This window comes from Rhinolophus sinicus, linkage group LG02, assembly GCF_036562045.2.
Source record: "Rhinolophus sinicus isolate RSC01 linkage group LG02, ASM3656204v1, whole genome shotgun sequence".
NCBI lineage: Eukaryota > Metazoa > Chordata > Mammalia > Chiroptera > Rhinolophidae > Rhinolophus > Rhinolophus sinicus.
In genome coordinates, this window is record NC_133752.1 from 92,201,748 (window position 1) to 92,223,708 (window position 21,961).

Sequence of the window (21,961 nt, forward strand, 5' to 3'; positions counted from 1 at the left end):
TCTTGAAAACATTCTGCTAAGTGAAAGAAATCACACATAAAAGGCCACATATTATATATAATTCCATTTATATGGAATGTCCAGAATGAGCAAATCCATATAGCCAAAAAGCAGATATTGGTTGCTAGAGGCTTGGGAGATGAGGGAGGAGAGAATGGGGAGTGACTGTTAACGTGTATGGGTTTTATTTTGAAGTGAGTGATGAAAATGTTTTGCGATTAGTGGTGATGACTGCACAGCATTGTGAAAGTACCAAAAGCCATTGAATTATATACTTTCAAATGGTTAAAATGGTGAATTTAATGTTATGTGAATTTTACCTCAAAAGATTTTTGAAAAACACCTTATTGGACAGGTTCAAGAGAAAATGGGGGCAGAGGGGGAAGATAAGAATTGGTGGATGGTCAGTGAGAATATGAGGAACATAGAGAAGTTAGTTGGAAGGTGTTGTAGGGTCAGGAGGTTTTATTAAGTTGGGTGAAATTTTGACCACTTTGTATACTGTAGCTTTTCCAATGTAAATATGTTGCTAAAAAAGGTGGAAGTTTCTGGAATGATTCCTTAACTAGGCAAGAGGAGATGCATCTTCTGTATAGACGAAAGGAGTGTGCCTAGAGAAGAGTATGGTTACTTGACCCACAGTTACAAGAGAGAAAGCGTGTGAGCAGCAGTGTAGGCAGATTGGTAGCGTGACTTGGGAGGTTTCCTTCAGATTTTCCCTATGAACTGTGAAGCCAGATCATTAGCTGAGAAGGATGGCGTGGAAAGAAGGTTGAATAGCTAAATGAAGGAAGAGGTGGAGGTTTAAGGAGGGGGGGTAAAGGGCTTTGAAAAGTTGTCTAGCAATGGAGGAAAAGGAAAGGAGTAGGAAAATTAGGATTGTCATGTAGCAGTGGAGTGAGTAGTCCGGATACATCATTTCAGTCATCATGATTGTGGGCTCCTCTTCATCCATGTTCAGCTGCACAGATGCAGGATGGAATAGGTGGAGGGTTTTGTGTAGGTCTGAGCCTATTCATAGTGATGCTATCAGCCAGGAATGCCTGCGGCACTCACCTGGGTCCACGCTACTTGCTGAAGCCCCTGCAGACATTTTCCTGCCTTGAGTCAATGTTATTGCTGGATGGGCCCTTGCAGTTCTTAAGTTCTTATTATAACTGCAAGATGCACCTCATCAACAACCATTGCGGGACTTTGAAAAAATAAGGTCCGTTACTCACAGGTCCTAGAGGATATAGGGCACACCCAGGCCTACACAACTAGGTCCCTAGGTCATGTGGGGGCGGGGGGAGGAGGAGGAGGAGGAGGAGGAGAGAGAGAGAGAGAGAGAGAGAACATCAGGGGTTCTGCCTTTACTGGAGTTGAGGGTGGGGGGGCCTAAGGTTTCATGGGTTCACTCATAATTGGTAAATTAAAATAATAATAATAATAATAATAATAACAACAGACATTAAAGCATGAGAAGGGAAAAACAGCCAGTCAGTTATCTAGGTCACCCAGGGCTTTCTAAAGGGGAATTTCATGGGTGGGAGCAGCCTGATTCTTTAGCCAGTTGTGTGGCCATGTGTCTTTGGAGATGGATGTCTTTCAAATGGATGCTGGGGCAATCACAAGCTTAATGACAGGCACTTACACTGTAGGGAGAGTTGTACTTATCAGTTTTTGCCCTGAGAGTATGGGAAAGCATAGAAGGGCCAGGGGATGACTGATTGTCTAACATCTATAAGAAAGGAAAAGAGGACATGAAAGGATGAAAGGAATTGGAAAGATTGTTGGACCATTAGCTGATAAGGCCTGGTGCTGTCAAAAAATCATTACAGTTGAGATACTAGAAGAAGCAAACTGGAACGATAGGGATGACGGTTGGGGAGTGGGCCACTCGTAATCAAGATAAAGGAAGTGTTATCATTAGTCATGATAATACTGAGAGGAGTTCCTTTTTCATCAATGTTTTCCTTCATGATCACCAATAAGAAGAAATCAAGAAATTAAGAGGCAAGATGAAAGTGAATATGGAAATGACAAAGGATGACAGTAAGCCAAGAGCTTACCAAGGATTGAGGGTTAGTGCACTGGTGTCTGGAGATGACTGTAACAAGCTGGTGATACCCCTTGATGTCAAGAGATCCAAAGCTTGGGTACTTAGGACAGCGAGAGTGAGAATTATCTGGGAGTGGCTATGGGGGCAGAAAGGACACCTAGTCCACTTTCAAGTCCTTTGCTGGGAGGACTTTGAGGGGAAAAACAGGCACTATTTGACAGGGCTTCAGTGAAAATAGTTGCAGGGCACATCCAGCTGCCAGTTAAAGAGGATACCATATGGTATACGAGTGTTTAACACATATACAATTATCCCTCTAGTAATAGGCTCTTAGTTTCCACATGAGGACATGTGACTTATTTTTGTGGAGAAGTGGAAGATTTGGTTTGGGGCCCTGGCAGTCACCACAGAGGTCTGATTAAAATCCAGAACTATTGGCATGTTTGATGTATTCTCTCTCTCTCTCTCTCTCTCTCTCTCTCTCTCTCTCTCTCTCTCTAATGGATCTACTACTTAAGGGGAGATGCTGCCATAGAGAGCAGTTGGGTAGAGAGTGCTTTGTAAAACAAATGTTAATACTTTAAAAAATACATGAGTCTTTCTAGCTGAACCTGTATCTGACTTGCTAATCTTTAAATTTAACAGATGAAATTTTACCATATCAAGAAGCTTTGGAAACCAAGCCGGAAGTATGTCATCCAGATACAAGTCTCTGCAGATTTGACACTAGAGATGAAGGATTGAAGTGTAAGTGTTAAACTGACACACCCAGCTTGTTAGTGTGCTGTCATTCATGAGACCTAGGCCACTAATAGGAATATCAGACCACCAATAGGGATATTCACTTGCCAACCTATGTTGACATGTCTGAGTTTTAGCTGGAGTGTTATTGGAAGTCTGTGGTTTACTTAAAATGTGAAAGGTGGAAAATAAGGTGTTGTTGTTTTGTAAAACAATTCCGTTAAAGACCATCTTACAATTATATGCAGTATTTCTCCTTTAATATTTTAATGTGGTTATGAATAGTCAATGATTTAAACTATCTTAATTCCGTAAAGTAGGTAAAGCCAGATACTATGCCATTAAAAAAAAAAATCACAAGCAAAGCAGTGGTACAAGAAAAAAATGGAAACTTCTTTTCATTTTCTTTACGTCAGTGGTTCTTATTTGGGAGGGTGCCCATCTGAGTCAACTGAAGAACTTTTGAAAATTGGAGTTACTAGTACACTCTAAGGCTTATGGAATCAACATTTTCAGACATGAATCGGCATGTGCATATGTTTAAGCCTAATTGCAACATATAACCATGGCCAAGCAGCTACTCTGAGAGACTGTGATTATCCATCAAGGTCTTTCTCTCCTCTATTTAGTGTGTCAGGCCTGTGGATTTGAACTTGACATGTGTGACTGGACATTAGAAGCGTCTGCTGGGCAAATTTCCTGGACACGCACAAAAGCAAGAGAAGTTCCTGCCTTAGAATCTATACCTCAGCAGGATCAAAGTAATGATGATGAAGGTAGGAAATTAAAAATCCGTAATATCTTTTGTGTATTATTTTCAGAATTCTGCTTTATTGTGACTAGTATGAAGACATTTAATTAGGGGTCTTGATGAACATTCTGGTATATTCTATTATGCCATGGATATTGAAAGTGAAGAAAGCAATCATATTTCCAACAGTGTAGAGGAAAATTTATGCTTTGTTAACTATGTTAATTTTTTAAAATTTTATTATTTTGTTATCAGGAGATAATAGATTTTTGTGGGAACAAAAAAGAAAAAAAATTATCAAGGTTACTAGCTCACCTTATCACTGCAGTATTGTCAATGAGTTTCTTCTTCTTACTCTAACATTAAATCTGTGATTTCTGTGTATTCTTCTCCATTGCTTTCTCTCTCTCTCTTTTATTGAAGGGGTATTGTTAGTCTTTTTTAAAATTCATAACTGAAAATTTAATTCCAGCAAAATTGATAGCTATTTTTCCTACTTTCATGTAGACTTTACTGTCTCCACAGTTGTGCCTCTTCTAGAATATCATATAGTTGGAGTCAGATCATATGTATCCTTTTCAGATTGGCTTCTTAGTAATATGCATTTAAGCCTTCTCCATGTTTTTCAATGGGCTTAATAGCTCATTTCTTTATTATTATTATTATTATTATTAGTAGTAGTAGTAGTAGTAGTAGTAGTAGTAGTAGTTTCAGGTGTACAAAGTAATGTAATAGACATTTGTACCTCTCACAAAGTGATAACCCCCCCTGAACTACTACCCCTCTGACATCATCTGTAGCTGTTACAGTTCCACTGACTATTCTCTATGCTGTACTCCACATCTTGTGACTATATATATATATATATATATATATATATATATATATATATATATAAAATTGTAGTTGACATTCATTATTATTCAGCTTCAACTTCAGGTGTACACTGCAGTGGTCAGGCACCTACACCGTCCATGAAGTGGTCTCCCTAATAAGACAAGTGTCCATCGGATACCCTATAAAATCTTTACAACATTATTGATTATATTCCTCAAACTGTCTTTCGTATCCCCATGGCAATCTTATGGTAGCTCATTTCTTTTTAATGATGAACAATATTCTACTGTCTGGATGGACCACAGTATATTCATTCACCTACTGAAGGACATCATGGTTGCTTCCAAGTTTTGGCAATTATGAATAAAGCTGCTGTAAACATCCATGTGCATGTTTTTTGTGTGGATGTCAATTTTCCACTCCTTTGGGTAAATACCAGGGAGCACGATTGCCAGATTATATGGGAAACGTAAGTTTAGTTTTGTAAGAAACGGCCAAACTGTCTTCCAAAGTGGCTGTACCATTTTTCATTCCCACCAGCAATGAATGAGAGTTCCTGTTGCTTCACGTCCTCACCAGCATTTGGTGTTGTCGGTGTTCTGGATTTTGGCCATTCTAATAAATGTGTAGTGAAATCTTATTGTTGTTTTAATTTTTATTTCCTTGATAGCCTATGATATAGAGTATTTTTTCAAATGCTTATTTGCCATCTGTATATCTTCATTGGTGAGATGTCTATTAAGGTGTCTGGTTGCTAGTCTTTTATTTTATTTTATTTTATTTTATTTTATTTTATTTTATTTTATTTTATTTTATTTTATTTTTCTCACTGGTGTAGAGGCTTTGATTTGTATTCCTTGTATATTTGTAGCTATTTAAAATTTTGAACATTGTTAAAATGTTTAATATTTAACAATATTAGTTTTTTTTTTGTTTTGTTTTTTAACAAAACCTAAAGTGCTTCAGTACATTTCTCTCTTTCTGGAATAGAAGGACCTTGGCACAATTTAACTCTCATTTTAACCCCTATTTTGGTCTTGAATTGTAGTTTAACATTTTCGAAAAGATTTTTCGGTCAATGTCTTTGGAAGTTATTATATTTCCAATTATTGCAATGATATATTTTATCATTTTCTTTACTCACCATTGTTTCTTTTATTTCATCCTCTCTCTTTTAGTTCCTTTTTCCTTCTTGTGAAGGTTCACTCTTTAACTAATTATTCTTTTATATAAGAAAGATCTGTGGTGATGAACTTGCTTAGTACTTATAAACTTCAAACATTTTTATATTTACCACACCTAAATAATCTCTCTGATCATACACTTTAAGAATGAAAGTCTGTTTATTTAATTTCTAACTACATGGTGATAGACCTTTGTCTCCTGATATCTACAGTAGATATGCTCTCCTTTTCCAGCCTCCTCCATTTTTTCCTGATATATTTTTTTTCGTTCTTACCTCCTCCTTTAGTGATTTTGTTGGACCATTACTTAGGTCCCTAAGACCTTACCTGAGTAACAGTACTAGTTTAGGCTTTCCTATTCCATGTAATGCTTGGAAGTTTGCACTTCCTGTCCCCTAGGCATAGCCCGAGGCAGTGAGGGTAGGTATGTTTCCTGCCTCAGATGACGAGCTGGTTTCCCCAGCCCGAGTCTTTGGTTTCATTGAGAGAATTTGACTCTGCTCCTCCAGTTTTTGGAACATTTAAATTAGTTAAAATCCAAGCTACCAAAGCCTGCTTTTCGTCCTGAAGTCCAAGAGTTCTGTGGTTTCAGCCCTGTTCATCACTTAACATATGTCTTCTTTCCTGTCTTCTGAGGTATTTTATCTGGCAATTGATTTGTCTCTGCTTTTGTGAAAATGTGTTTTCATTTTGTTTATCATTTCCTTGTGTATAGGTCAGAGGCAAATTATTAACTTACTCTGCTGTTTCGATTAAAGTCTAACATTTCTACTAAAGAAGAGTGTCAGTTTGCAGAGGCTGTAGGAATAACTTACAAAGAAATAAAGCATGTGAAAAACTTTATTTTTGAAAATTGAAGTTGTACAATGAGGCTGTAGGAATAACTTACAAAGAAATAAAACAAGTGAAAAACTTTATTTTTGAAAATTGAAGTTGTACAATGATAGAAGTATATTTGTATATCTGCATTGTCTATATTACTGAGATCAAGAACAATCCAAATTGGTTTTAAGAATTATCTGGAAAAAATTGATTGACAATATTTATATGTACTACAGAACTGTGGGTGCAGTTTTATAGGACTGTAGATAATCTGATACTACCATAGATTTGGGTAAGAAATAGGGCATTTTAAATTATGTTCTCTCAAACTATAAAGGTTTTTCTGTAAAAAAAGTAAAAAAAATAATCAAAATGGAAAAATTCAGTGAAGAAAGCTGAATTCTTGATTAAAGAAAGATTGCATTGTGACATTTAAAAGAAAATGATAATTTAGTGGCATAGAGATTTTATATCAGTAAATTTCTTTCTATAAGAACATTGAATATTCTTATTAGGAGTATTATCAAGCTTTGATTTCAGGAATTAGGAGCAGATTTTGGTGGTTTTAGAAAGCACATGGGGAAATGAAAACCTATCATTTATAGTTGATGTAATCATTTCAAACCATCATATCTTTTTAAACAAAGTATTTGTGATCTAAGGCTGGTTTTGAAAACTAGAAATAAAATAATTTTGATCAAACAGAAAGTAGCTAATTTTTTTTGTCTAAATTGTTCCCTTTTCCTTTATTTTTCAGGTTACTGTATGTGGCTAGAGACTAAGGATACTTCTACTCTTAACCATTTAGACAACAGGGCTTATCTAAGCAGCTCTGTGTGTCACTGCTTGGGCAAGAACTGCCATCTTCAATTTTATTACACTATGGAAAACAGTTTACTGAGAGTAGGGCTATATAATAATAAGGTGAGAAGAAACTTGCATTTATTTCAAATCTATTGAGTAAATGAAATTTCTATTCTTGGCAACTTGTGTTTCTCAGTGTAGGCTTTTGGTATTATTTCACTTGACTTTATTCAGTATACCTTTAAAAAGAAATATTAAGAAGCTGCTTTAGGAAATACTGTCATGTACAAAAGCCAATGTGGTAATTTGCACAATATTATTTCATAAAATTGTTAAAAATCATGAACGTACATTAATGAAACTACAGGTCTGATAAAAATGAGCTGTTTAGGATTCTGTATTGTTAGCTCTGTATTGATGCTCTGATGTTATCTCTTTTGGATTTTATATTTATACACCATTAAAGCTAGAAATATGGAAACAAATTACTTGTTCTGGTATCAGCAGAGACAGTTTTAAAGGGTGGTAATTACTGATTAAATAAAGACAAACGAGTAATTTGAATGAGAAAAAAAAATGACACTCTGGGCATAGTAGAAGTTGTAGTGGTAATGCTAGTGAGGAAATCAAATCCACACCTTTTTTTTTAAAACCTAACTGTAACTGAAAACAAGTGGGAAAATACCAGAGACAGTTTGAGAATTTCTCTTGTGAAGAATTATTTACTTATAGATAGTAGTAAAGAAATCATAGGGATAAACATCAATCATTCTAGAAATTGGGAACATTTGACGATTATTGCAGAAATTCTGACATTATATAAAGGACAGTGAAAGCATCCAAATCAGTTTCCTTTGCCTCATGATGCTTTGAGTAAAACCAACTGAAAGCTGCACATGACATCAGCAAGATTTATTTTTCAACAAAGGTTTATTTATCATCTGTACTTATCAAGTACCACTAACCATCTGTCAATAGCATTTTCTTGTGTTCTATTATATTTTCTTCTGAGTTGTAGTAGCAAATTGTCTTCTTTTTCTCTTTTTCTTTGTGTTTTTATCTCCTTTACCCTTTATGTTAAGTGTATAGTGTCCTATTATGTGTAGGGGTTGCCATTTCCGGCTTCTGTCTGTCAGTAATCTTACTCATAGTTTTGTATCCTTTTATCTTTTTGTTTCAGGTAGAATAACCTCTTTCAGTATTTCCTGTAATACAGGCCTTCTGTTGGAAAATTCCCTCAGGTTCTGTGTATCTGGAAAGGTCTTTATTCCTCCTTCATATCGAAAGGATAACTTTGTTGGATATTATTATTCTTGGCTGGTAAATTCTCTCTTTCAATAGTTTAAATATTTCATTCCACTCTCTTCTGGCTTGTAGAGTTTCTGCTGAAAAATCTGATGGTAATCCAATGGGCTTTCCTTTGTAGGTTACTGTCTTCTCTGGCTGCCTTGAGAATTCTTTTTGTCATTAATTTTTGACAACTGAAGTTTGAAGTGCCATCGTAATGAATCCTCAAGAATCAGAATGCTTATTATCAAGATATTTGACAATTCAGGAGGAATTCTCTGTTTTTTTTTTTTTTTTTTTTCTATCAAATTACCTCTCTCTTTTCCTTTTGTGTCATTTTTATGTCGTCTTCTTTCTTCCACCTTTCTTTTCCAGGACATTCACAAAACTCTAAAGCATCAAGTGGGATGAATACTCTCATTAGATGGCCTAATACATTTTCCTTTGTTACGAGAATGTGACACAATTTCTAGCATTTTATAATTGTTATATTTTTGTGACATTTTTTTTTTCAGTAGTATTTGGCTGCCTAATGCCCCAGAACCTATTTGATATATTTCATTAAATTTTATTAGGTGTGTATGTGGGTCGAGGGCCAAAAACACCTCCCTGCCCTTTGTGTAGTACTCCAAACTTCCCAGATACATGGGAGAAATTTTAAAAAGAAAAAAAACCTTTTATGTTACAATCATCTTTTAGTTATTGTTACCTGTGCTCTTTCACCCAAGCCCAGGGAGCCTCCATGAAAATTTGCAACCCTATATATTTTCAAATTTCCTTCTTCAACAAAGACATAGTGAAAAAAGTTCTAGAATAATGTTATGTTTGTATTATAAAGATGCTTTAAAATATATGTTCCTCTGATAGTCCTTTGCCTACATTTAAGTAGCAATTTGTATCCTACATATTCTAATCCTGCAGATTATTTTAATCTGTCCTAAACACCAGTGATGGATTTTAAAAGTTTCAGTACATGTAGAATGGAACTAAGGATTACTCAGAATGAGCAATATCATTTCTCTGGTGGCTTTAGGATGGGACAAGAAAAGAGGAAAACAAATTGGCTTCAGATATCACCTCATATAATAAGAACAGTTATCAACATTTCATTTCCCACTTTAAAGAAAAGAAGTTAATGATGGAGAACTGTTGTGGTGTGTTAATCAGAACCAATCGGGTGTATATCATAGAGAGTGTTGACTGATGTTTGATTCATTAGTATACCCAGTATTCTGCAAGACAGTGTTCTGTCTTTTCTGACAATTTGCTCTGCTCTAAACACTTTGCTCACCAATGCAAAATTTGCATGAAAGTACATTTAAATCACAAGTTGATGTTTTATCACACACTTTAACAAGTACTCCAAATGTATCATTTCTAAAATTAGCTCTTGATGAAAGTGATCATTTACATCTTCCATGAATAGAATATAGAAAACAACCCTTAGAACAGGGGTGTCCATACTTTTTTCAACGGTTTTCACCAAAGGCCATATGTGGTAAAATACACAAACAGCCGGGCCACTCACTCGAGGTGAAGTACGTATTGCCTCACCTGGCTTATTTAAGTAAACTAAATATATTTTTGGAATTTGCTACGGGCCAATTAAAAATGGATTGCAGGCTGCAGTTGGCCCGCAGGCCACAGTTTGGACACCCCTGCCTTAGAATATGTGCAGGTAAACCAAGAAAGATCTGGTGAGAACTCTAAGGGTCATTTTCTTTATTTTCAGAGGACAATTGAACTTGAGAAATAGAAAACACATGTGAGAGGCAAGTTGCTAAATAAATTGACCCTCTCAGAGTCAGCTGAAGTGTGTAGCAGTTCTAGTTGGTGCTATGTGACAATTCTTGTGATTAGGTCTCTGTCGGTAAGGCAGTAATTATAGCAACAGCCTATCCTTTATCCTTAGGAGACCTACGTTGTCAGTGAGCCAAAGATAGTGGGGTGCCCTCTGATACCTTTTACATATTCTCTAACTTCCCACTGGCAAATAGGAAGAAAACATATTTGGAGCAGGAAAGAAACTGCCTCAGAAGATATCTTTTCTCTTATGATACAGTTTTAAAAGCCATACTACGCTTTTCTTGAAGGAAGGTCTTTACCAAAGCACATGGTCCTATCCCCGCATGCAATCAAAAGTAGTTACATAGCAAAATAAAATAAAACCTTGAAATTGGTACCTCTGATTTTCTTCACTGGAAGAGGGATGGATAAGCTGGGATTTCTAAGAGATCTAGTGATAAATGTATGTATTTTTGAGGGTAAAATAGCACTTTTGATGATGGTCTGGAGAAGTCAACACATTTTTAAAACATGTTATTTATTGATTGATTTTAAGACAATAAAAAATTAGAACATCACTTGAAAGGCTTTTCTGAGCTGAGGGTCTCATTTGCATTGACACTGCTGAAAGCAACTAGATACGCAGGAGTCTGAGAGTGAGGACAGGCCTAAAACAAAAGCTGATTTTGTTTAGTTGGGGTTATCTTTCATTTTCCTTGCTGTGTCATTAGACAGGAAACTGTGGTAGAAAAATCTGGATTTCATACACAATATATCCTTAACTTAGTGTATGAAAAGCCATTTACATTTATAAAAAACTCTGCTCACTTTTCAAAAAAATGTAAGTGCATTCTTCTTCAGGTAGCACGGAGGGGAATCGATCAGTTATTATGGAAAAAAGAGCATGATTGCTCTCAATCATTCTCATAAAATGAAAATGAGGGGAAGTGATGAACACAACTTGCCAAGTAGCGTCACTAAAAGTATCTGCGGAGGATATAAGTGTCTTGATGCTAACTAACCAAAGTTGCCTAGAAAATAATTGGAAGAAAAATTAGCTGAGTCTCTCAGCTTTTTATAACCAATTCCTCCTGATGTGACCTGGAAGCTATCAGCTGAAAACACGCCTACCATGTATGTTTTGCTGTCTTGTGGGAGTCTTACCAGTGGATCTGAATAAGTAATGAAATGAAGTACATTTTAATGGGTTTAGACTATGTTCGGAAATATTTAAGACTTGGAAATTGGAGTAGATATCAGACTGTTAAGGACTAAGTCGAAAATAGATTAATTCTTAGAAAATCTTGGGTATAAATGAAATAAGTGAAGCTGAGTGAGGAGGTAAATGCTTATGAGAGTGTGAGTGTCACGTGTCATGTATCATGTGTCATTACAACTAGATGTCCCCTCCCAATGCGATGCTTATCTCACAGTGAAAGAGGGCACAGAGATCGTCTCAGAGCTCAACATGAGACTTATTTATGCCACTTTCTGTATTGTCACTATATCAATACATGAAAAATCAGTGCATTCGATAGGTAAATATTGTGAACAATTTGTTCTATCCTAACCAGGGAAATGTAAAATTAACTGAAATGTTTGATAACATATAAAGAAAAATAGGATTATTTCAGAGCATAAAAGCACGGTCATGAATCATGAAGCCCAATACCATAGGCAAAATTTTGGAGTACGTTATAGACTTCTATTGAATATGTGTATAGTAACATAATTTTGCATACATTTTGCAACCTGGGAAATGATCTCTATACAGATGCATGATACAGCATGTTGTACATTCTGTGGATTTTAACAAATGACAATGACATATATGCACCATTATATGATCATACAGAGTATTTTCACTTCCCTAAAAAAACTCTGTGCTCCCCTCATTCATACCCCCCATTTTCTTATTTTTCCCTTACAAAAATGGTATACAGCTTTTTCACCAATACTTTAGATTTCTTACTACTTAATATCATACAGGTAGGGTAAACTCTACTCAAATGTAATTAAGAGAGTACATAGGTAAATATGAGAGTAGAATTTGGGGAAATGAGTAATGTATTTTTCTTCTAATCAAAGGAAGAAGAAATATTTTGGACATATAACACATCAACTCACAGAAAATGGGTGAAAGCAGATGTGTTAATACCAGAAGGACTGAAGACATTTAAGGTATAAAAGGGAAAAAAAAATAATTTTTATCATTAAATTTTATTGTTAGTTTTGCAGTAGTGAATTTATCACCCACTGCTAAATTTAAATTAACATTTAAAGTAGGGATGTGGCCTTGTATGTTTGGGGAGAGGGATTACCCGCTTCTTTTCATTGTACCTCGCCCTTCTCAGGCCAAATGTCCCGAGAGGACAACCCAGAGTGTGAGTTGTCTTGTTTAAATCTTCCTCATTCTCCATGGGCTCCCTGACGAGTACCCCCCAACACCATGCACTGCAGCTAGGGGAGCAAATTGCATTGTAAGCAGATAAAAAATCAACTGGTATTGAAATGCAGTAATTCACATCTTTATAACATATGGGTAACTCTACCTATACAGAGATATATCTGAAATATACATCTGCTCAGTGGGAAGACTGTCTCTCTCACAAAGGTTTACTTGGGATTTTATTGAGATTGTGCAGAAAAAAGATATCTCATAACATTTTTTTAAACTTCCAGATTAAATATTTGCCTGTCATTTCTTTCTTTTCTAATATCATGACAATATTGCAAAATATAGTAATGTCAGTGAGATCAACATTTAAATAGTTGTCATTATTAATTGCTATTTAGAATTTTATTTTGAAGTGCAGTACTTTATTTAAAATTCCATTCACTTTGTGTTATATATAGAGTATGTAAATATATTTATACTGCAGTGTGAGTATAAAATAATAAGTGAATGCATGTGTGGCTTATGAAACCAATTTCATTCCTCATGCTAATGCCACCTTCATACATTTTTATAAGTGTTAAAAAGGAGAACCCAAATGATACTGACCTGTAATTATGTAGATTTTTAGAATCCTGTTTACTGCTGAAGTTACAATTTCTGAACCATAGCATTTTGGTAGCAATCTTAGCAAAGTTGAGATTTCTATCATAACCTATTGAGTTAACATTTTGACATTATTTCAATTTTTCTAAGCTGATATCTTCCTTTATAACTTTTGAAAGAAATACAAAATGATTGGAGTTTCATTCTTTTTACATAAACTGATTATTAAATTATTGTTATTTAACACAAAGCTAAAAAAAGTAAAATATAAAGAAAATAATTTGAAAGTTATTTTAGGTTTCCAAGTGCGTATTAAATGTAATCAGATTTTCAATGGTGGAAAACTTTTGAGATTTAAATTTATCAATTTTTGAAATCCAAATTGATATTTCTGCATATCTAATCTCTTGCTGCTATGAAAGTATAGAGCTGCAGCTCCAAAAATTTTTACATATTTTTATTATGATATTCATTATGGGGAAAGTGTATAGCAGCATACAAATGTTGTTAATATTAAATGTGATTTAAATTTAACATTATTTTCTAAATTGTTAAATATATTTGTAAACTGACATTGATCTTCAGTAATTTTTAACAAATATGTATTTTTCATGTTTTTGCAAAGAAGAGTCTGTTCAGAAACTTTAAGCTGGAAGAGACTAAAAGAAGTCAGCCTTTATTCCAAGTATCTTATTTATATGTTAACAACATCTAGTTCATCACTGTTCAATAGAACTTTCCATCATAATGGAAATTTTCTATGTCTGTGTTCTCCAGTATGGTAGTTACTAGCACATATGGCTATTGAACCCTTGAAATGTGGCTCGTAGTACTGCTGAGGAACGGAATTTTAATTGAAATTGAAATATCCCTATGTAGCTGTGGTGACCATATTGGACAGCAGAGAATTAGTTATTTGCTATACAATCAGCATTTTCGATCTCTCACTTGATGTTAACTAACCTCAAAGAATATTAGTAGTTCGACGTTATCTTACATTGAGCGAGCAATGTATGGTTGTTTCACTTGCTAATGCTGTATAGCTTCAGAAAAGGTAGGCATTTTATTGGAGAAAAATGAGATGTATTTCCTTTAATTAGCACTTCTTGATTATTAAAGAAATTCTTTCATAAAAAATTAATAAACTTTTATACTCGTTTACATTTTCTATTCTTCTATTGCATCCCTTACTATTTGCCTGACATTTCCCTTCATGCATTCCAATACTTTCAGTAAACAATCAGATGCAGAAGTGACACTACTTATTCTTTTCCTTGAATATTAAAGAAAGAGAGCTGCAAAGATGATGACCAGGTAAAAAGTTTACAGCCAGGGACGTTGTCGAAGGTTAACTTGGAAACTCTATTTTTTCTGACCCTGGGTGATTTATCACAGGCCTCAGTGGATCTAATGTGCTCATCCGTCTAATGTGCATGGGTTAGGCTTCTCAAATAGGAACTTTGGTATCAATTGTATTTGTCTGCTCTTTAAACAGGCTTCTTCTTAATAATAATAATTATTATTATTATTGCTATTATTATTATGTCTTTTAAAGATATTATGAACTCATAAATTGTTCATTTCCCCTCCTAAAGATTATTTTTGAAGGAGATATTTTGAGCCAGAAAGGCTTTATTGGTCTGGATCAGCTCTGGGTCTACGCCTGTGCACAGGACCTGTCCAGAAGAAAGCTTTGCTCTGCAGATGAATTCACTTGTGCCAGTGGACAGTGCATCGCCCAAGAATCAGTCTGTGACGCTCAGCAGGACTGTTCTGATGAGAGTGATGAAGACCCAGAAATTTGCTGTAAGTGAATTAATGGTTTCCTCACTCACACGTTCAAATTCTTGACTGTGGTTAGATAGATTTCAAGTACTAGTCCTTGTTTTGAGCAAGCTAATGAAATAAGATAAATGCATATTCACATTCTAAAACAATCAGCACTATTCCTCGTGGGGTCTCTGTGCTAATTTAATGTTTTGGTGGTGGTTACTAATACTGCAAAACCTCACTATTTGTTCAACAAATGAATAGTTGTAATTGGGGTGTGTGTGTGTTGCCATTAAACAGGGAAATGGGTGGGAGAGGGAACCTCGTTGGACCTTTCCCCTTGGAGACATATATTATGGATTGCTAATCTTTATTAAATGTAGGCCTTTCTCCATCCTGACCAAGTATGTAGGAAGCTGTGGGGAGGGGTTGAAGAGGAGGAGGGCTGGCATTGACTTCCAGGTAGCCATTATGACTACAGAAATCATGCCAGCCATACTTGGTAGTCATGACTGGGCAAAAAAGGCACAACACCTTTCTTTCACAGGCCTTTTATGGAGAGCCTCTCATGGGAGTGGTGACAAAAAAATCCCATTTCTATTCAAGCCTAGTCATATTTAAAAGGAAATATAATTTAACCACATGATAGTTCTCATATGCGGTAACTTAGCAACTATAATACTGTGTCTCTTCAGAAATGAATTCCGACTCAATGAACCCAATTCCTATATCACAAATAACTCAGTTTTTAAAAAAAATAAATTTATTGGGATGACAATGGTTAGCAAAATTACATAGGTTTTAAGTGTACAATTCCGTAATACATCATTTGTATATCACATTGTGTGTTCACTACCCAGAGTTAATTCTCAGGGGACAAACAAGTGAGTTTTGAAAAATTATTAAAACTTTGACATTTATTTTGCTGCAGTGTTTTTTTGTAGCGAGGTATTTTATTGAGCAAGAAAAAAAACATTGCTAGAAGATAAATGTCATCTTTTTCATGAAACGCTCTTTGTACAATGTGTTTCTGTTGATGAGTAAGGATTTTATCAGAGCAGTGGAGAAGGATGCAGGAAACAAGATAGGGAAGCAGGGGAAGAAATCCTCTACCTATTTATAAACAGCAATTCTATTAATTCTCAGACACCTAGTTTTAAACACAATAATCTGCTGATCTCAATGGAATTTTGGGTGGTTCTTTTTCATTCAAAAAAAAAGAAAAGAAAAAACGAAACAATGTGAGGACAATTCATTTTCTCTAATGTGAGTGTCAGATTCCTTTCTGTACTTCATTTAAATTTTTTACAGACAATTTAGTTCATTTCTTTTGGAGAAATTCAGCTTTCTAATGGTTTGCCTTTTCAATTTCAATATCTGAAAGTAAACATATTTCCTGTCTTTTCAGTTGTACATTTTGAAGCTTATATTTTCTCTCCACTTCTCCCCTCCCCCATAGTGAAGGGTTCTTTATGCTCTCATTTTAATTGTTTCTGTTAATCAAATTCCACCTGAAGTATTAGTAGATATCGTAACATTTGATTTTAGATATATTTTCCCATTTCTCTTCCTTTATTGAAGTTTTATTGATTACACATCTGGCATTTTTCCAGTAGAGTATATCTTGATACCATTCTGCTATGTCTTCGGTGTGAATGCAGGAACATAGGTCTGTATTTATCAACAAACAGTGTTACTTCTTAGTCTGTTAAGTTTCCCAGATAATGTAACCTCATTTGATCAAAGAAAACCTGGCATGTTTGCTTGATTGAGATAACTTGATATAAGAGATATGACATAAAAATGTAGCCATCTTACACATTACAAAATATTTACATATTTTGATGCATGCATATCTGTGTATTTTGATGCAAACATGAGTATTTCATGTAAATATTTGCACAATCACTTTTGCTCTGAGATTATTTACATAGCAATTGGATTATTAGAAGTGATGTTACACTATTTTCTGCACTAAAATATTTAATATATTTGTGCATATATACACATGCCTATATGTATTATTACAAAGTAAGATTGGCTCCCCTTTGAAATTTAAAACCAGTTTGAAACAGTTTACATATACTTTTAAGTCTGTATTTTACCAGTTTGAATTTGTAATACAAAGTTTTCTTAGAATTTCCAAATTCATGAAGCACAAGAAAGATACTTTTTATGTCTTCTTTTTATCCCATTTCAGGATGAATCTCTAGGATGGTGCAATTTATATATGGAGTTTGAATAGCACCAGGAGTATTAACCATATTTTGGAGACTTCATAAATACTAACTCCTGAATGTCAGTATGCTATACTCAGTATACTTAGTATAGTCAGTGTGTTTTTCCCAAAAGGCACACTCACTGAGGAGTTCTTTCATTTCCAAGTTCCTCTTACTTTTCGATACTATTTTACAAGGGGTAGTTGACTGAGCCTCTAGCTCAGTGCCTTTTAAAACGCTGTTAATTTTAAAGTGAGAATGATTTTGTTAGAGTTTTGCGAAGATAGTGTACTTGGTGGACCAGCAGCATTGCATCACCTGTGTGCTCATTCCAAATGCAGAACTGCAGGCCACACTCCTGTGTTACAGAACCAAAAGTTGCAGTTTAACATCTCACGTGATTCGTATGTATATTAATGTTTGAGAACCACTGTGCCAAATAGGCTTTAGAAATCAGGAGACAATTGAGAAAGAAAACAGATAGTATATATTAAAAAAATGTAGGCTTAAGAAAAGGCAAATTAGTACAGACCTTTCACAAAAGAAGGAAAAATTCTCTAGAAGCATTGCTATAATACTAAACAATAGATAAAAAGAAAGTTTTATTAAGGTATAATTGATATACAAAACCCCTGCACATAGCTAATGTGTATAACGTGATGAGTTTGGACATATGTTTATGCATACACCTGTGAAACCATCACCATATCCTTCACCTCTAAAGTTTTCCTTGTGTCCCCCTGTGGGGACAGAGTCCCACAGAGCAGTTTCCAGGCTCTCGGCCTCGCGTGGAAAGGTGCTGGCTCGGGTAGTAGATGGACCTCAGCTCTGACTAGTTGGTCATCAGCTGTTATGGGTTAGCCATTAGCCACTAATATAACTGCCTTGGCTCTGCTGAGGGGGTTGGTTGATTGGTTAGCAGAGAAGCAGAGGGCAGGTTGTGGATCATGTGGAGCCTGCTTCCTGTATCTCCAACCCAGCTGCTAGCAAGAATATAGTGGTATGACACTCCTATCTGTGGCTCCCTGGGTGTTCCTTTTTGGCCTCACCATGTCCTGGGTTCATATGCTGGTAGCAGGACCAGAGACCCCACACCACACCCCCCTCCTTTTATATTTTATATAGTAAGCACACTGATGAGAACTGCCCTCTTAAGCTGGCAGGGCTGCGCGTATGTCTGGCCTGGGGGCTGAGGAGCTGGACGGTTACATGTACCTGGCGTTGGCCCCTACTCGGTACCCATACCTGCCAAGGGAACGGGCGCAGCGCTGGGGCGGCTGGTGGCACTAGGGCGGGGGTTCCCCTCTCGTTCCCTCGTCTTTCCCGGAAGCGGGTAGCTAGCAGCCGCCCAGGCCGTCTATGGCTATCCTTGGGAACAGCTCAGGGCCCTCCTGTCGCAGGTGAGCCGGGCCTGCGCCAGCGGGCGTGCGGGGCCAGTAGCCACGACACGGCCTCACAGGTGAAGCCAGGACGCCGGCGTGCAGCGCTCGCTGCGGTAGCGCCCGCGGCTGCACGGAACCCGTGATGCCGACCCCGGCCCCCGGCCCCCGGATCAGGGCAGCTTCCCCGGCGCTGTCCCGGTGCACTCGCTCGGTGTTCCCTGCTGTGTGCCACCCCAGAAGGGGGTCCAGTCCCCGGCGGGCGACCAGAGGCCCGGGCGCTGGAAGGGAGTCAGGGCCGCCACCTGAGGCCCCAGGAGCGAGAGTTGTCGGCCTGAAAGGCGGCCCCAGGACCGTAGTCCTGGGAGGAGGACGAGGCCCAGACCATGGTGCAGGGCGAACTGGGAGCCCAGGTGGGCAAGAGGAGCCTGAGCAACTCACGCCAGTGGGGAGGACTCCACCTGTCGTGGAGCCCCATCCAGAAGAGGAGCGCCTGGGCTACCACTTCTCAGAGCAGAAATATGGCTGTTGTCACTGCAAGGACTGCAGCATCAGTTAGGGAAGCACCTGTATGTGGTGTGCACAGAGCACTAACTGGGTTCACCTCAAGCCCTTTTGCAGAATTTGTTAGAAATCTTATAATCCTGACTGAGTGGAGGGCATCACCTGTGAAAGTTGTAAACAGACTGCCTCCTCCTGGCCAGTAAAACGTCACCAAGTCGACCTTAAAAGGCCTCATCGCCTATCCTGTGACAGCACATTCAGCTTCAAATAGATCATTTAAATGATGTAACAAACAAACAACAACAACAAAAACCACTGGTCCTGCTGACTGTGCTGGTGGAGCAGACAAGTAAGCAAAACGTTTGAATGAGAAGGTGGACAATATAGTATTGTTGACTATAGGCACTCTGCTGTACAGTAGATTTCTAGAACGGATTCATCTTGCATAACGGAAATTTTATGCCCATTGAACAACTCCCCATTTCCCTGTCTCCCTAGCCCCTGGTAACCACTGTTCTATTCTCTGCTTCTGTGAGTTTGAGTATTTTTTCATACCTCATATATATGGAATCATTATGCTAAGTGAAATGAGCCAGTCTCCAAAGGCAACTACTGCATGATTCCTGACAATAGCTTTTCGATAGTTATTAATATGATTATAAATAGAGACATTTAATAAAATATATGCAATATAATTAAATTATTTCTAATAAAATAATTAGAATATATGCCAAACATATCTAAAAGTATGCATTGGCTAGCTGAACAATTTGCATATAAAATACACTGAATGTTTAGACACACTACATGTATGAACCTTGAAGACATTATGCTAAGTGAAATAAGCTAGTCACAAAAGGGTAAGTATATTGTTCTACTTATATAAGGTATGTAGAGGAATCAAATTCATAGAAACAGAAATCAGGATGGTAGTTGCTAGGGGTAAAGTGGAGTGAAAAATGGGGAGTTAGTGTTGAATGGGAATGGAGTTTCACTTTGGGAAGATGAAAAAGTTTTAGAGGCGCATTATGGTTATGGTTGTACAACAGTGTGAATATACTTAATGCCACTAAACTACACAAAATGGTTAAAGTAAATTTCATGCTATGTATATTTTGTCACAATAGAATTTTGAAAAAATAATATCTAATTTTTAATCATAGCATATAAAAATTATGTGTATGTGTGTGTGTGCACACACACAGACACACACACACACACACACACACACACACACACACACGCATGCTCCAAAAAGGATGAAAGGATAGATCTTTGTTTAAATTAAAACAGTGGAAAATTATGTGGGGAAACACTTTCTTTTACTTATAGAACTTGTTGGAGTGTTTAAAATGCTAATGTAAATTGTGGCACTTCAAAAGAGAAGTTGGTGCAATATTCAAGTGAAAGAAGCATAAACCATGAATTCAATACAATCCATTTAATTTTTACTGTGATACTGTCTCTGGATGTATTTCATATATTTTTTTACATTATTGAATATTGAAATAGTTCCTGAGGCCAGGGAATTATATGTATGTTTAGTGGGGAATAGATTCTCGTAGTTTCTTAATAAATGTTAACAAAATGTATACATAATACTAAAACCTACAATATATGCTTAGTGAATGGAACATTCCCCATCATTCACATACACACTTTTTTTCTTATGTAATAGAGAACTGGTTTACTTCTGAAATGGAGAATTCATAAATATTTTAATTTTTATGATCCAGAAGAATTTTCCTCAGCCGCCACAATGAAATTATTTTTCTTCTGCCAGTGTGCTGCAGTGGTTAAATATGCAAGAGAAAGCTTTGTCATAAATTAAAAATATTGCTCTAACTGATGAACTCAGTGAAATTTGACTAAAATTATGAACAGTGGCATATCTTACGCTCTGAATTAGAAATGGTGAAGTGTATTCTGTAATCACTGACATTTAAATAAAAGCCATCAGTAATAAAAATCACTGTTTATGATGAATGCATTGTTTATAATATGAATAGATGATTTTTGAGATTTTACAATATTTAGCATTTAGCGTATACAGTATCATAAGGCATTTATTCATTACCAGAATGTGTTTGGCCCTCCTGGTTTTCTTTAGATATTTATAACTTCACTATAAACTTTTTGAAGTATGTATGGAAAATATTAATGGAAGAACTTCCAACTGTGGTGACTGGAATTTGACTTAAATTTTATAGTGCAGTTAAATTTCTAGAATATTAGCTTTAAAAACGTCCTTTGAAGTGTACTGGAACAAATGTCATTGGTAAAAGTAACTGAGTAATTCACCACAATTTTTTACAGAGGTGATTGCACCATTTTGCTTTTACATATATTTATGGTGATGGATTTAAAAAATTAATTTTTATTTTTCAAAGGACTGTAGTGTTTGGTGTTCTGTGGAAAGTGCAAAAATTGGCATTTTAACTGATAAGACATCCAAGTAATGAAATAAACGGTTTGAACTTTTTCTCCTAAAGCCAAATTTCAACATTTATATAAACCAAAGTTACTGTGTCTTGAAGTCTACATCTTTGCAGTTAAGTGACACAGACACAATTGTGAAGAGTCTGTTGAAGGGATTGGGGATGCTTGGGTCATGTTGTACTTTCCATTTCCACACTCACTGGTCTTACAACCATTTCATACCAAGTCCTAGTTGGGGAATAGGATGGTTACTACAATAGGTAACTTCAGTGGCCACCTGGAGTGAATAAGGTTATTTGCACAGCACTGTTTCCTTTGTGTATCAGTATATAATTTATTGCCCTACTAGGGCAATATTGAATTTATTGCTCTAACAGGGACAGTTGTGAGGAAAACA

At 36.3% G+C, this 21,961-nt stretch overlaps 1 protein-coding gene across 1 annotated transcript in view; it reads left to right on the forward strand.

The window, feature by feature from the left end:
- The window catches only part of MALRD1 (MAM and LDL receptor class A domain containing 1), a 541,690-nt gene that overhangs the window by 39,347 nt on the left and 480,382 nt on the right, over window positions 1-21,961 (forward strand). The window contains exons 6-10 of the mRNA XM_074324842.1: window positions 2,687-2,788; window positions 3,412-3,558; window positions 7,134-7,300; window positions 12,341-12,433; window positions 14,849-15,059. Coding sequence (XP_074180943.1) covers window positions 2,687-2,788; window positions 3,412-3,558; window positions 7,134-7,300; window positions 12,341-12,433; window positions 14,849-15,059 — 720 coding nt within the window. The remainder of the gene's footprint in view (window positions 1-2,686; window positions 2,789-3,411; window positions 3,559-7,133; window positions 7,301-12,340; window positions 12,434-14,848; window positions 15,060-21,961) is intronic.